The sequence below is a fragment of the Eucyclogobius newberryi genome, unplaced genomic scaffold (genome assembly GCF_026437365.1).
Source record: "Eucyclogobius newberryi isolate DKJ021-1_F unplaced genomic scaffold, fEucNew1.0.hap1 SCAF_2, whole genome shotgun sequence".
NCBI classification, from domain to species: domain Eukaryota; kingdom Metazoa; phylum Chordata; class Actinopteri; order Gobiiformes; family Gobiidae; genus Eucyclogobius; species Eucyclogobius newberryi.
The window spans coordinates 48,010,920-48,022,466 of NW_027315834.1; the positions used below are offsets into that span (position 1 = coordinate 48,010,920).

General features: G+C 44.0%; 1 protein-coding gene across 6 annotated transcripts in view; it reads left to right on the plus strand.

The window, feature by feature from the left end:
- The window catches only part of sbf1 (SET binding factor 1), an 84,107-nt gene that overhangs the window by 36,713 nt on the left and 35,847 nt on the right, over window positions 1-11,547 (plus strand). For 4 of the 6 annotated variants that reach the window (XM_072453307.1, XM_072453311.1, XM_072453310.1 and 1 more), the window contains 13 exons: window positions 1,508-1,621; window positions 1,748-1,825; window positions 2,120-2,233; window positions 2,307-2,435; window positions 2,918-3,016; window positions 3,922-4,123; window positions 5,018-5,130; window positions 6,142-6,291; window positions 7,155-7,223; window positions 7,298-7,456; window positions 8,742-9,004; window positions 10,987-11,159; window positions 11,484-11,547. The exon at window positions 11,484-11,547 is cut by the window's right edge and continues 10 nt beyond it. In XM_072453307.1, the coding sequence (XP_072309408.1) occupies window positions 1,508-1,621; window positions 1,748-1,825; window positions 2,120-2,233; window positions 2,307-2,435; window positions 2,918-3,016; window positions 3,922-4,123; window positions 5,018-5,130; window positions 6,142-6,291; window positions 7,155-7,223; window positions 7,298-7,456; window positions 8,742-9,004; window positions 10,987-11,159; window positions 11,484-11,547 (1,727 nt within the window). The remainder of the gene's footprint in view (window positions 1-1,507; window positions 1,622-1,747; window positions 1,826-2,119; window positions 2,234-2,306; window positions 2,436-2,917; window positions 3,017-3,921; window positions 4,124-5,017; window positions 5,131-6,141; window positions 6,292-7,154; window positions 7,224-7,297; window positions 7,457-8,741; window positions 9,005-10,986; window positions 11,160-11,483) is intronic. The other 2 variants (XM_072453308.1, XM_072453309.1) reach the window with 2 other exon arrangements.

An 11,547-nucleotide genomic window follows, 5' to 3' on the forward strand; every position in this document is an offset into this window, starting at 1 on the left:
AAATGACATTGATACCTCTCACGGTCTCTGTGCGGCGAAGCCGCAAACTTTAGCTAGAATTTCAGAAATCTCCCAAATTTAACATTTCTGCCGTTTGCGCAGATAAAGTCCGAATTGCATCAAATTAGAATCAGTTGTTAAACTCTTTGCGCTAAACGTACTTGAAGTGAAATAAATTAATTTGGCACCACAGCGCCCCCTACAGATTTTATATGGAGGTTAAATGTTTAGTTTTGCATGAAATTTGACACACAACTCAATTTTGGCATCCCCATCAAAAAAGTCAAAGAGACCCATGTCATAATTGTTATGGTTTTGCCGTAGCGATGACCAAAACCTCCCATGTTATTCCAATGGGGAAATCGCCAGAACATATTTACACTTTAGACTTTCACAAACTCCTCCCAGGGCATTAGCCCTATTAACCTGAAATTTGGTGAGACTCATCTTCAGGGGTGGACCATCAAAAGTTATCCACATTTTTATTCAAAGAGTCAAGGTGTCTGTGCGGCAAAGCCGCACATTTTGCCAAGAATTCAAAATAAAATAGCTTTTTGATGGTAAAACAAAGGGGAGAAGATGTGACAGCGTCACAGATTTAGCAGTAGGCGTAATAAAAGGACAATTGGGGCGCGTTAGCGCCCCCTCCTCTTGCGGCGTGGCGGCGGCGTGGCGGCGGCGTGGCGGCGGCGTGGCGAGGGCCGATCATTGCCGCTTGCAGCTATATTTATTATTATTATTACTTCTATGATTAGTATTATTATTATTACTTCTATGATTATTAATATTATTATTATTAGGCCTGAGCACCACAAGCTGGCGAGAGGCCTATTAGCAGTTCTTCCTCCTCTTCTTCCTCCTCTTCCTCTTCCTCTTCTTGTAACAAATAATCCTGGATTATTGAAACTCAGACTACTGTATTTTCCTGGGATATTTCCTTCTATTTTTTCTTCTTCGTGGGAAACTATTGCCCTTCACTTCACGATGACACAGTCTGCACACGTGTCATCATAATAATGATAATAATAATAATGATAATAATAATGATAATAATAATAATAATAATAATGATAATAATAATGATAACAATGATGATAATGATGATAATAATAATAATAATAATAATGATGATAATAATAATAATAGTAATGATAATGATGATGATGATGATGATGATGATCTCGTCACAAAGTATCACACGTGAATTATCCTCGACCGTCGCTCGACACTTTTATTACGTTATGATGACGTTTGCTGCGGGAGCTCTGACCCCGACGTCGCGATGAGACCGGGCCAAGGGTCTAAGGGTTTATCCCCTAGACGATCTGAACGCTCGAGGTCTCATCACGAGACCCCGTTCAGACCCCGCTCAAACCCCGTTCAGACCCCGTTCGGACCCCGTTCAGACCCCGCTCAGACCCCGCTCTGACCCTGCTCAGACCCCGCTCAGACCCCGCTCAGACCCCGCTCTGACCCCGCTCAGAGTTCTGTCCCTTTTGCGTTTCAGTTGGACGTGATCATAGCAGACCTCGACGGTGGAACGGTGACGATCCCCGAGTGCGTTCACATTTCTCTGCTGCCCGAACCTCTGCTCCAGCAAACGCAGACGCTGCTCTCCATGGTGAGACAAACAAACAAACAAACAAACAAACAAACGATGAGTCTCTATCAGTATAAACGTAGAGGCTGCTCCATCAAACTCGTTATCGTATTGATTTAATTGTAACGCGTGTGACGTTTTGTGCAGGTTTTGGACCCCGAGTTGGAAGTAGCTGACCACGCCTTTCCCCCAGCGTCCAATCAACCGTCGTCACTGAAAATACAGGTCAGACTCGGCTTCTTCTTCTTACTCTTCTTACTCTTTTTATTCCTCTTCCTCTTCTTCTTCCTCCTCTTCTTATTATTTATCTTCTTCCTCTTCCTCCTCTTCTTATTATTTATCTTCTTCCTCTTCCTCCTCTTCTTCCTCTTCTTCCTACTCTTCTTCCTCTTCTTCCTCTTCTTCCTCTTCTTCCTCTTCCTCTCACCCCTCCTCACAGTAAATACAGGTCAGTCTCTGCGTCGGTGCAGTGTTTCACCGTCTCTGGTTTGTGTTTTTGAGCGTGCCGTGTGCTTTCAGGACAAGGAGATCCGCTCCGTGTTCCTGTGGCTGTTCGCTCGGCTCTTCCAGGGATATCGATGGTGTTTGCACATCATCCGGATCCATCCCGAGCCCGTCATACGCTTCCATAAGGTACGAGGAGGACGTCTGCTCAAAGTGCTTTACTAAACACGTCGTAACCGTCTCTGCTTTTGTCCCGGTCCAGGCGGCGTTCTTGGGGAAGAGGTCCTTGTCGGAGGACGACTTCCTGATGAAGGTTCTGGACGGAATGGCCTTCGCTGGATTCGTGTCTGAGCGAGGACCTCCGTACAGGACCACGGACCTATTCGACGACGTGAGGGCAAATGTTTATCTCCCGATGTTCTGAGCGTTCACCAGACACAAGTCCAGTCGTGAAGCTTTTTCTTTAATTACTTCTTAGAATGAAAGATATCAGTGTTTCTCTGTCAGTTTATCGTAGACTCTGGTGTCACGAGTAGTCCATATTTTATTTTATTTATTTTATTTATTTTATTTATTTTATTTATTTTATTTATTTTATTTATTTTATTTATTTTATTTATTTTATTTCATTTGGCACATATTGTATTGCTTCTGCTGATAAAAAAAACCACACGCAGTTTGCAGATTGAATATAGTTTCCTCTGTTTATTATTGTTACATTACCAGAAGCGTAAAGTATCATTTGTACTTCCAAATTAATTGTTTTTAGAATATGCGGGCGACAATTAGACTCAACACCTATATGCAATATTAAGAAACACTTGACTGGATTATTATTTTTCACGTTCTGTTTCTCTCTCAAATACTTTGCAGCTCGTGGCCAATCAGGCGAGGAGGATTCGACAGGCCGAGTGCGACTCCCACAGAACCATGAGCCACGTCAAAGAACTGGCAGAACACCTCTTCAAAAACGTAATTTAATATAATCCATATATTGCACACGATATTCTGCAACAAACACATGTGAACGACAGCATTTCTGTGTCAAACCACAATCTGCTCGAAGCGAATATGAAACGGACCCATTTGAACAGTAAAAGTTGGACCATTGAGCACGTGTGTCTAGATTCAGTTCCTCATCAGACTAATCTAATCACTGAATATGAGTCTGATTGTAATAAAACACGCAGCATTTTGAAGCTTAATTTACAGATAGCACATCAGAACACCGTGCTGCCCCCTCTGTCCTTGATTTGTCTGCGTGAGCTGGTTTACCTGTGTCCGCCCTCTCCACGTCTGGCTCTGCTGCGGCGCTTGTACATGGCGAGTGAGCAAGATGACGAGTGAGCAAGATGACGAGTGAGCAAGATGACGAGTGAGCAAGATGACGAGTGAGCAAGATGGCGAGCTTCCTGCTAGAGCGCCCCTAGAGGCAGTTAGCCCGAAAAAAATCTATAAATTAGCCACATCGTAGTTTTGCTGGGTTTCCGATGACATCACAACATTCTACGGGACAATGATATTTAATAGAGATGTGGCAGATGAATAAATAAAAGTGTTCTGTTAGAATTCAAGAAGAGAATGAGTCGTGTCACTCTTCAATCATCATATTAGAGATTTGTGAATTTAACTTTGAGATATTTCATGGCATATCTACATCTTTACATTCTAGAACCTGAAAACAACCAAAGGTCAAAGTGTTCAAAGAGTGTGAAGAGAGTAGCGGCTTATCGTCCGACTTTTGCGGTACCTTTAGTCACTTAATATAGAATCCAGACTAAAGAGTACTCTACTTAGATGCTCTTATGTTCTCTGTTATATTTTTCCTCCATCTCGTTCTAACGTGCGTGTTCTGCTTGCTCCTCCCCTTCCTGTAGGAGAACCCTTATCCCGCCGTGTCGATGCACAAGATCCAGCGTCCTTCGGAAACCGCCCAGACGGCTCAGACCGCGCCTTTCCCGTCCCTCGACGACGTGTCCGTCGAGCTCTTCGTAGACCACGCTGCTGCTAAACTCAAGACGGCGCCCCCGGTGGTGAAGGCTGAGGTCAAGGCCTTGGTGCCCTCTGGACCTTCTCTGGGTGAGAAGCTTCTGTAGTTCAAAGGACACACATATTATGCACTTTTTAATGTTTTAACCATGTTTTAACAGTGTTCCCTCATTAAAAACACACTTGGGGTTGTATTTAGCCCAGAAAACTGTCTCAAATTTTACTCATTTGTCAAAGTTCTAGATCTGGAGGTTTCCTGAGCGTTTTTTAAATCATCACAGACTTGTTCTGAGCTTTTCTGACTCAAATCACCTTAAGATAAGATAAGCCTTTATTTGGCCACACAATGGGGAAATTTTGGTGTTGCAACACAAGTAGATACAGAAGAAAAGAACAGATAACACTCTTAATAGAAACAAAACTCTTATGTACAGAACCTCTTATATTCTTAATAGGGAATAGAGAAAAAAAAAAGACTAATAAAATATATTATTTAAGAGTATTTCACATGAATATGTGAAATACTCACATATCACATATACACTAAAAATAAATGTTTATTTCCCTCGTGGTAATTCCCTCTGCTGCCAGTAGATGGAGCAACAACACAAATCCTAACGAGGGAACCCCTGAGAGAACGTAAAGGGCGGTTTTCACGACAAACATTACTTTAGATAAAAAAGTAAAGGAACAAGACGAGGACAAATAATGCAGATCCTCAATTTTGTAATAAAATCAGTTGTATTTATTTACTAGATTAGACTAAAGCGAGATTAACCCTGGGCACAACCACTGTCAATATTGATACATATATAATATATATATATATTATATATTATATATATATATATATATATATTATATATATATATATATATATATATATATATATATATATATATCTCTTTATCTTTATCTTTGCTCTGCACCTCACTTTGTCCTATTCCTCGAGAAGTGATTGTGACTGTGACTCTGGTTTGACAGGCGACACGGTGGACAGGAACGGTCACGTGATGGCCAACAGCGCCCGCCGACTGGAAGTGGTCCGGAACTGCATCACCTACATCTTCGAGAACAAGATGCTGGAGGCCAAGAAGGTGAAAGGTCGCGCGCGCAGGACGGGCTCGGGGTTCGGCGCGTCCTTCACCCCGGGAAACTCTCTCGCCGAACGCAATCGAGGGGGAAAAAGAACGTTCGGAGCCGGTCAAAGCGTCGTGGCGACAGAACAAGCTGAGAAATCAAAGTCTTGTTAAAGCCGCAGACTTCTTTACGGCTACAAATGCTCAAAGCGAGAATAAAATATTGTGGATGAAAGCATCACAGCAATAATACCGTATTTTCCGGAGTAAAAGTTGCACCAGCCAAAAAATGCATAATAGAGAAGAAAAAACATATATAAGTCGCACTGGAGTATAAGTCGCATTTTTGGGGGAAATTTATTTGATTAAATCCTTGACCAAGAACAGACATTTCATCTTAAAATGCAGTTTAAAATAATAACAGATTAGAGAACATGGTGAATAGGTGTACGTATGCTAACGCTAACACCTTCAGCTACATGACGTATGCTAACGCTAACACCTTCAGCTACATGACATATGCTAACGCTAAGACCTTCAGCTACATGAGGCACAGACAGAACTGTGGTAAGTGTCTGGTATGTTAACGTGACATATGAACTGTTATTCAGATAACTATAGCATAAAGAACATGCTAACAAGTTTAGCAAAGCATCAGTTTTACCCCAAATCACTAAATCCACTGAATTCTTCTTCCTCTGTGTCACTTCTAAACAACTCCACAAACTCCAGAGGAAGTGCAGATTCTTCTTCTGCGTCGCTTAGAGCCTAGAGCGCCCTCTTGTGGTTGTCAGGGTGAAAATAACGAATAATATCACATATAAGTCGCTCTGGAGTATAAGTCGCACCCCGGCCAAAACTATGAAAAAAGGTGCGACCTATTGTCCGGAAAATACGGTAACTTGCCGCACAAAAGCCTTTCTACGTGTCTTTTTCCATACTTTGTGGCCTGTGCTGCTCACTAGACATTCTTACCTTTGACTTTACGTTGAACTTGTTCGTCTAACACGATGTCCGCGTTGTCTGCAGTTGATGCCGGCGGTGCTGAGGGCCCTGAAAGGACGAGCGGCTCGAGTTTGCCTGACTCAGGAGCTGAACCAACACGTGCTGCAGAACCGAGCCGTTTTGGACGACCAGCAGTTCGACTACATCGTCCGCATGATGAACTGCACGCTGCAGGTGACCGGGCGTAAAGTGCACCCGCACGCGCTAATTCACTTCATCCAGACTCGGGAATCCTGTTTACGAGCTGCTCTTCTCGGCTCCTTTTCTGAACCTTAAGAAGACACTTTGAAGACACTGGAGGTCGAGATCTGCCGGGGGAGATCTGGAGGTTGAGATCTGCAGGTCGAGACCTGGAGGTCGAGATCTGGAGGTCGAGATCTGGAGGTCGAGATCTGCAGGTCGAGATCTGCAGGTCGAGACCTGGAGGTCGCGACCTGGAGGTCGAGACCTGGAGGTCGAGACCTGGAGGTCGAGATCTGGAGGTCGAGATCTGGAGGTCGAGATCTGGAGGTCGAGACCTGGAGGTCTCCTGAGCATTTTTTAAATCACCACAGACTCGTTCTGAGCTTTTCTGACTCAAATCACCTTCATTACAACTGTGTTTACTTTAGCATGTCGGGGCAAGCTAGCTTTTGTTTATCTCCACATGGTAATTCCCTCTGCTGCCAGTAGATGGAGACACAAATCCTAATGAAGGAACGCCTGAGAGAACTTAAAGTGCGATTTAAAACACGAGACACCAAAGCAAATGAACAAGAGACGGTTTAAAGGTTAAGAACAAAACAAATAATCTATTGATCGATCAAGTTAATTATGAAATTTCTTCGATTAGATTTTAGGAAGACAAGAGGAGTTGAAATGTTTCCAATGTGTGTTTTATCTGTTTATGTTGTTTTAAGTTGAAGTTGATGTTTAAATGACACATATAATAGTGTTTCTTTATTGTGCTAAACATTTAGAATGACGAGCCTTTTAAACGAGCGTTATGTGCTGCCTGGACATGACGTTAATTCTGTTGTTGAAACGTCTCTCTTCAGGACTGCTCGCACATGGATGAACACGGCATCGCGGCTGCTCTGCTCCCGCTGGTCACAGCCTTCTGCAGAGTAAGTAGACGTGACCTTGTCCTTTTTCTCTTACGGCTCGAGAGAAAAGTGATTTTGTGACTTGCTTTTTACAGAAACTGGGCTCAGGCATCACGCAGTTCGCCTACAGCTGTGTCCAGGAGCACACGGTGTGGACCAACATGCAGTTCTGGGAGGCCATGTTCTACAGCGACGTCCAGAACCACATCAGAGCGCTGTATCTGGAGACGGAGGAGGAAGAGCAGGGCAACCACGTGAGAAGCATGTTTATACTGACTTATTCTGACTTATACTGACTTATACTGACTTATACTGACTTATACCAACTTATACGACTTATACCGACTTATACCGACGTATACTGACTTATACTGACGTATATTGACTTATACTGACGTATACTGACTTATACTGACTTATACCAACTTATACGACTTATACCGACGTATACTGACTTATACTGACTTATACTGACTTATACCGCCTAAACCTCAGCAGGGCAACCACGTGAGAAGCATGTTTATACTGACTTATGCTGACTTATACTGACTTATACTTTATACTGACTTATACCGCCTAAACCTGCAATAAACTATGAGCACAAGAGTTTGTACCGAACAAATGAAGCGGCGACAGAAAGACCATCCAGTGTTTGGAATAGATCGCCCGCATTCTAAAGGTTCAATAGTAGCTCAAATGCTAATGTTAGCGTTAGCCTCCGAACATCACAAACTTTTCTGACGACATATACTCGACCTCATGTGATTAACATGTTATAAAACATGACCACATGTAGAAATGTTTAGTGTAGATTATTAGCGCTTAGCATTGACATTAGCATACATGCTAATGTCAACTGAACCATAATAAATATTTCCTAAAACTAATTTTATGTCGCACAATAATGCACCATAAATTTAGCATAAATTTGACAATGACATTCTTTAAAAACGCCATTGTTGTTTTGCCTCATTTCTCCTGTTTATGTTGTTCGGAGCCTCACAAAACACTCATTTTCAATGTCCATAAATCTGAGCATTTCTTTCATGACTCCAACAACAACGCTGCTCAATGCATTTTTAAGGTTTTGGTATCTGGCGAGCAACTGATTCAAAGTGATGTGTTTTTTCTACACAGACATTATTTTAGGTTATAAAACATTAACAATGTCCTTTAAGAATGCATGTTTTTCACAGGGTTTTTAGACCTGTAATTAGATGTGAGCAATCAACTGAAATTTAGATAATATTGTGAATGTTGTTGATGTGCAAATTTTTAATATTAAGTTTATTGTTTATAGTAAAACATGCTACAAAAAGAACAGATTTAAATTAAATAATAACAATAACGCTGCACTTTTGTGATTCATTTGACACACGTTTCATTTAAAGGAGCATTTTGAACACATTTCTGACATGATTTCGTCTGAAGATTGTTATCTGTTTGTCATCTGTTATTTAAATAAATGCGATACATGTCTGCGTGTTAAAGCCATGTCCCTCCCCTTTCCCTTGGGCACCTCCCGTTGGTGCTGGTCAGGAGCAGCAGGGCGTGGACAGTAGGCAGGAGCTGAGCGCGCTGGAGCTGGCGTCGGAGCAGAGCCGCCTGTGGCCGACGCTGAGCAAAGAGCTTCAGACTGAGCGCGTGCAGAAGGAGGAGAGCACCGTGTTCAGCCAGGCCATCCACTACGCCAACCGCATGAGCTACCTCCTGCTGCCCCTGGACACCAGCAAGAACCGACTGCTGCGGAGCGCGGGGCTCGGCGACGTGGAGAGCGTGAGCAACAGCTACGTCACCAACAGGTACGTGAGCCACCGCTACTTCACCAACAGGTACGTGAGCGACCGCTACGTCACAAACAGGTACGTGAGCGACCGCTACGTCACCAACAGGTACGTGAGCGACCGCTATGGCACAAACAGGTACGTGAGCGACCGCTACGTCACAAACAGGTGCGTGAGCGACCGCTACGTCACAAACAGGTGCGTGAGCGACCGCTACGTCACCAACAGGTACGTGAGCGACCGCTACGTCACCAACAGGTACGTGAGCGACCGCTACGTCACCAACAGGTACGTGAGCCACCGCTACATCACCAACAGGTACGTGAGCGACCGCTACGTCACCAACAGGTACGTGAGCGACCGCTACGTCACAAACAGGTACGTGAGCGACCGCTACGTCACAAACAGGTACGTGAGCGACCGCTACGTCACAAACAGGTGCGTGAGCGACCGCTACGTCACAAACGGGTACGCCTCAAACTCTACGTCACAAACTGCTACAGATGTAAATGTGAGTGTCATTGTGCTCCTCAGTATTGTTGAGTTTCATTGTGCTCCTCAGTATTGATGAGTGTCATTGTGCTCCTCAGTAATGATGAGTGTCATTGTGCTCCTCAGTAATGAGTGTCGTTGTGCTCCTCAGTAATGATGAGTGTCATTGTGCTCCTCAGTATTGATGAGTGTCGTTGTGCTCCTCAGTATTGATGAGTGTCGTTGTGCTCCTCAGTAATGATGAGTGTCATTGTGCTCCTCAGTATTGATAAGTGTCATTGTGCTCCTCAGTATTGATGAGTGTCATTGTGCTCCTCAGTAATGATGAGTGTCATTGTGCTCCTCAGTAATGAGTGTCGTTGTGCTCCTCAGTAATGATGAGTGTCATTGTGCTCCTCAGTATTGATGAGTGTCGTTGTGCTCCTCAGTATTGATGAGTGTCGTTGTGCTCCTCAGTAATGATGAGTGTCATTGTGCTCCTCAGTATTGTTGAGTTTCATTGTGCTCCTCAGTATTGATGAGTGTCATTGTGCTCCTCAGTATTGATGAGTGTCATTGTGCTCCTCAGTAATGATGAGTGTCATTGTGCTCCTCAGTAATGAGTGTCGTTGTGCTCCTCAGTAATGAGTGTCATTGTGCTCCTCAGTATTGATGAGTGTCGTTGTGCTCCTCAGTATTGATGAGTGTCGTTGTGCTCCTCAGTAATGATGAGTGTCGTTGTGCTCCTCAGTATTGATGAGTGTCATTGTGCTCCTCAGTATTGATGAGTGTCATTGTGCTCCTCAGTATTGATGAGTGTCATTGTGCTCCTCAGTAATGATGAGTGTCATTGTGCTCCTCAGTAACGAGTGTCGTTGTGCTCCTCAGTAATGATGAGTGTCGTTGTGCTCCTCAGTATTGATGAGTGTCTTTGTGCTCCTCAGTATTGATGAGTGTCTTTGTGCTCCTCAGTAATGATGAGTGTCTTTGTGCTCCTCAGTAATGATGAGTGTCGTTGTGCTCCTCAGCAATGATGAGTGTCGTTGTGCTCCTCAGTAATGATGAGTGTCGTTGTGCTCCTCAGTAATGATGAGTGTCATTGTGCTCCTCAGTAATGATGAGTGTCGTTGTGCTCCTCAGTATTGATGAGTGTCGTGCTCCTCAGTAATGATGAGTGTCGTTGTGCTCCTCAGTAATGATGAGTGTCATTGTGCTCCTCAGTAATGATGAGTGTCGTTGTGCTCCTCAGTAATGATGAGTGTCATTGTGCTCCTCAGTAATGATGAGTGTCGTTGTGCTCCTCAGTAATGATGAGTGTCGTTGTGCTCCTCAGTAATGATGAGTGTCGTTGTGCTCCTCAGTAATGATGAGTGTCGTTGTGCTCCTCAGTAATGATGAGTGTCGTTGTGCTCCTCAGTAATGATGAGTGTCGTTGTGCTCCTCAGTAATGATGAGTGTCGTTGTGCTCCTCAGTAATGATGAGTGTCATTGTGCTCCTCAGTAATGATGAGTGTCGTTGTGCTCCTCAGTATTGCCGGCAGCATGGCGGAGAGCTACGACACGGAGAGCGGCTTCGAGGACGCCGAGAGCTCAGACGTGGCCAACTCAGTCGTGAGGTTCATAAACCGATTTGTGGACAAAGTCTGTAACGAGAGCGGAGTCACTAACGAGCACCTGAAGGCCCTGCACACCATGATCCCAGGTACACACACACCAGGGGCCAACCATGGTGGACACGCCCACTCACCAGAGCACACGCTTCCTGGTTTGGAGAAAAGTGATCCCATTGGCCGTTGGAACCACATGACCTGGAGTTACAGGCTTGTGGTTTAGTGGGACATCTGGAGGCATAAATATATGTATTTACATGATGCGCTAAATAAATATTAAGATAAAGTTTGTTTAAGAGAACGATGTAAATATGTAAGAATGTCACACAGTGTCCCTTTAAACCGGGACAGTGAAGTCCTCCTGGTTCTTCTACTAAAGTGCTGCTGCTGCTGCTCGTGTCACTCTTTCTGCTCAGACATCGTTCAGATGCACATCGAGACCCTGGACGCCGTGCACAGAGAGAGCAAGCGCCTGCCCCC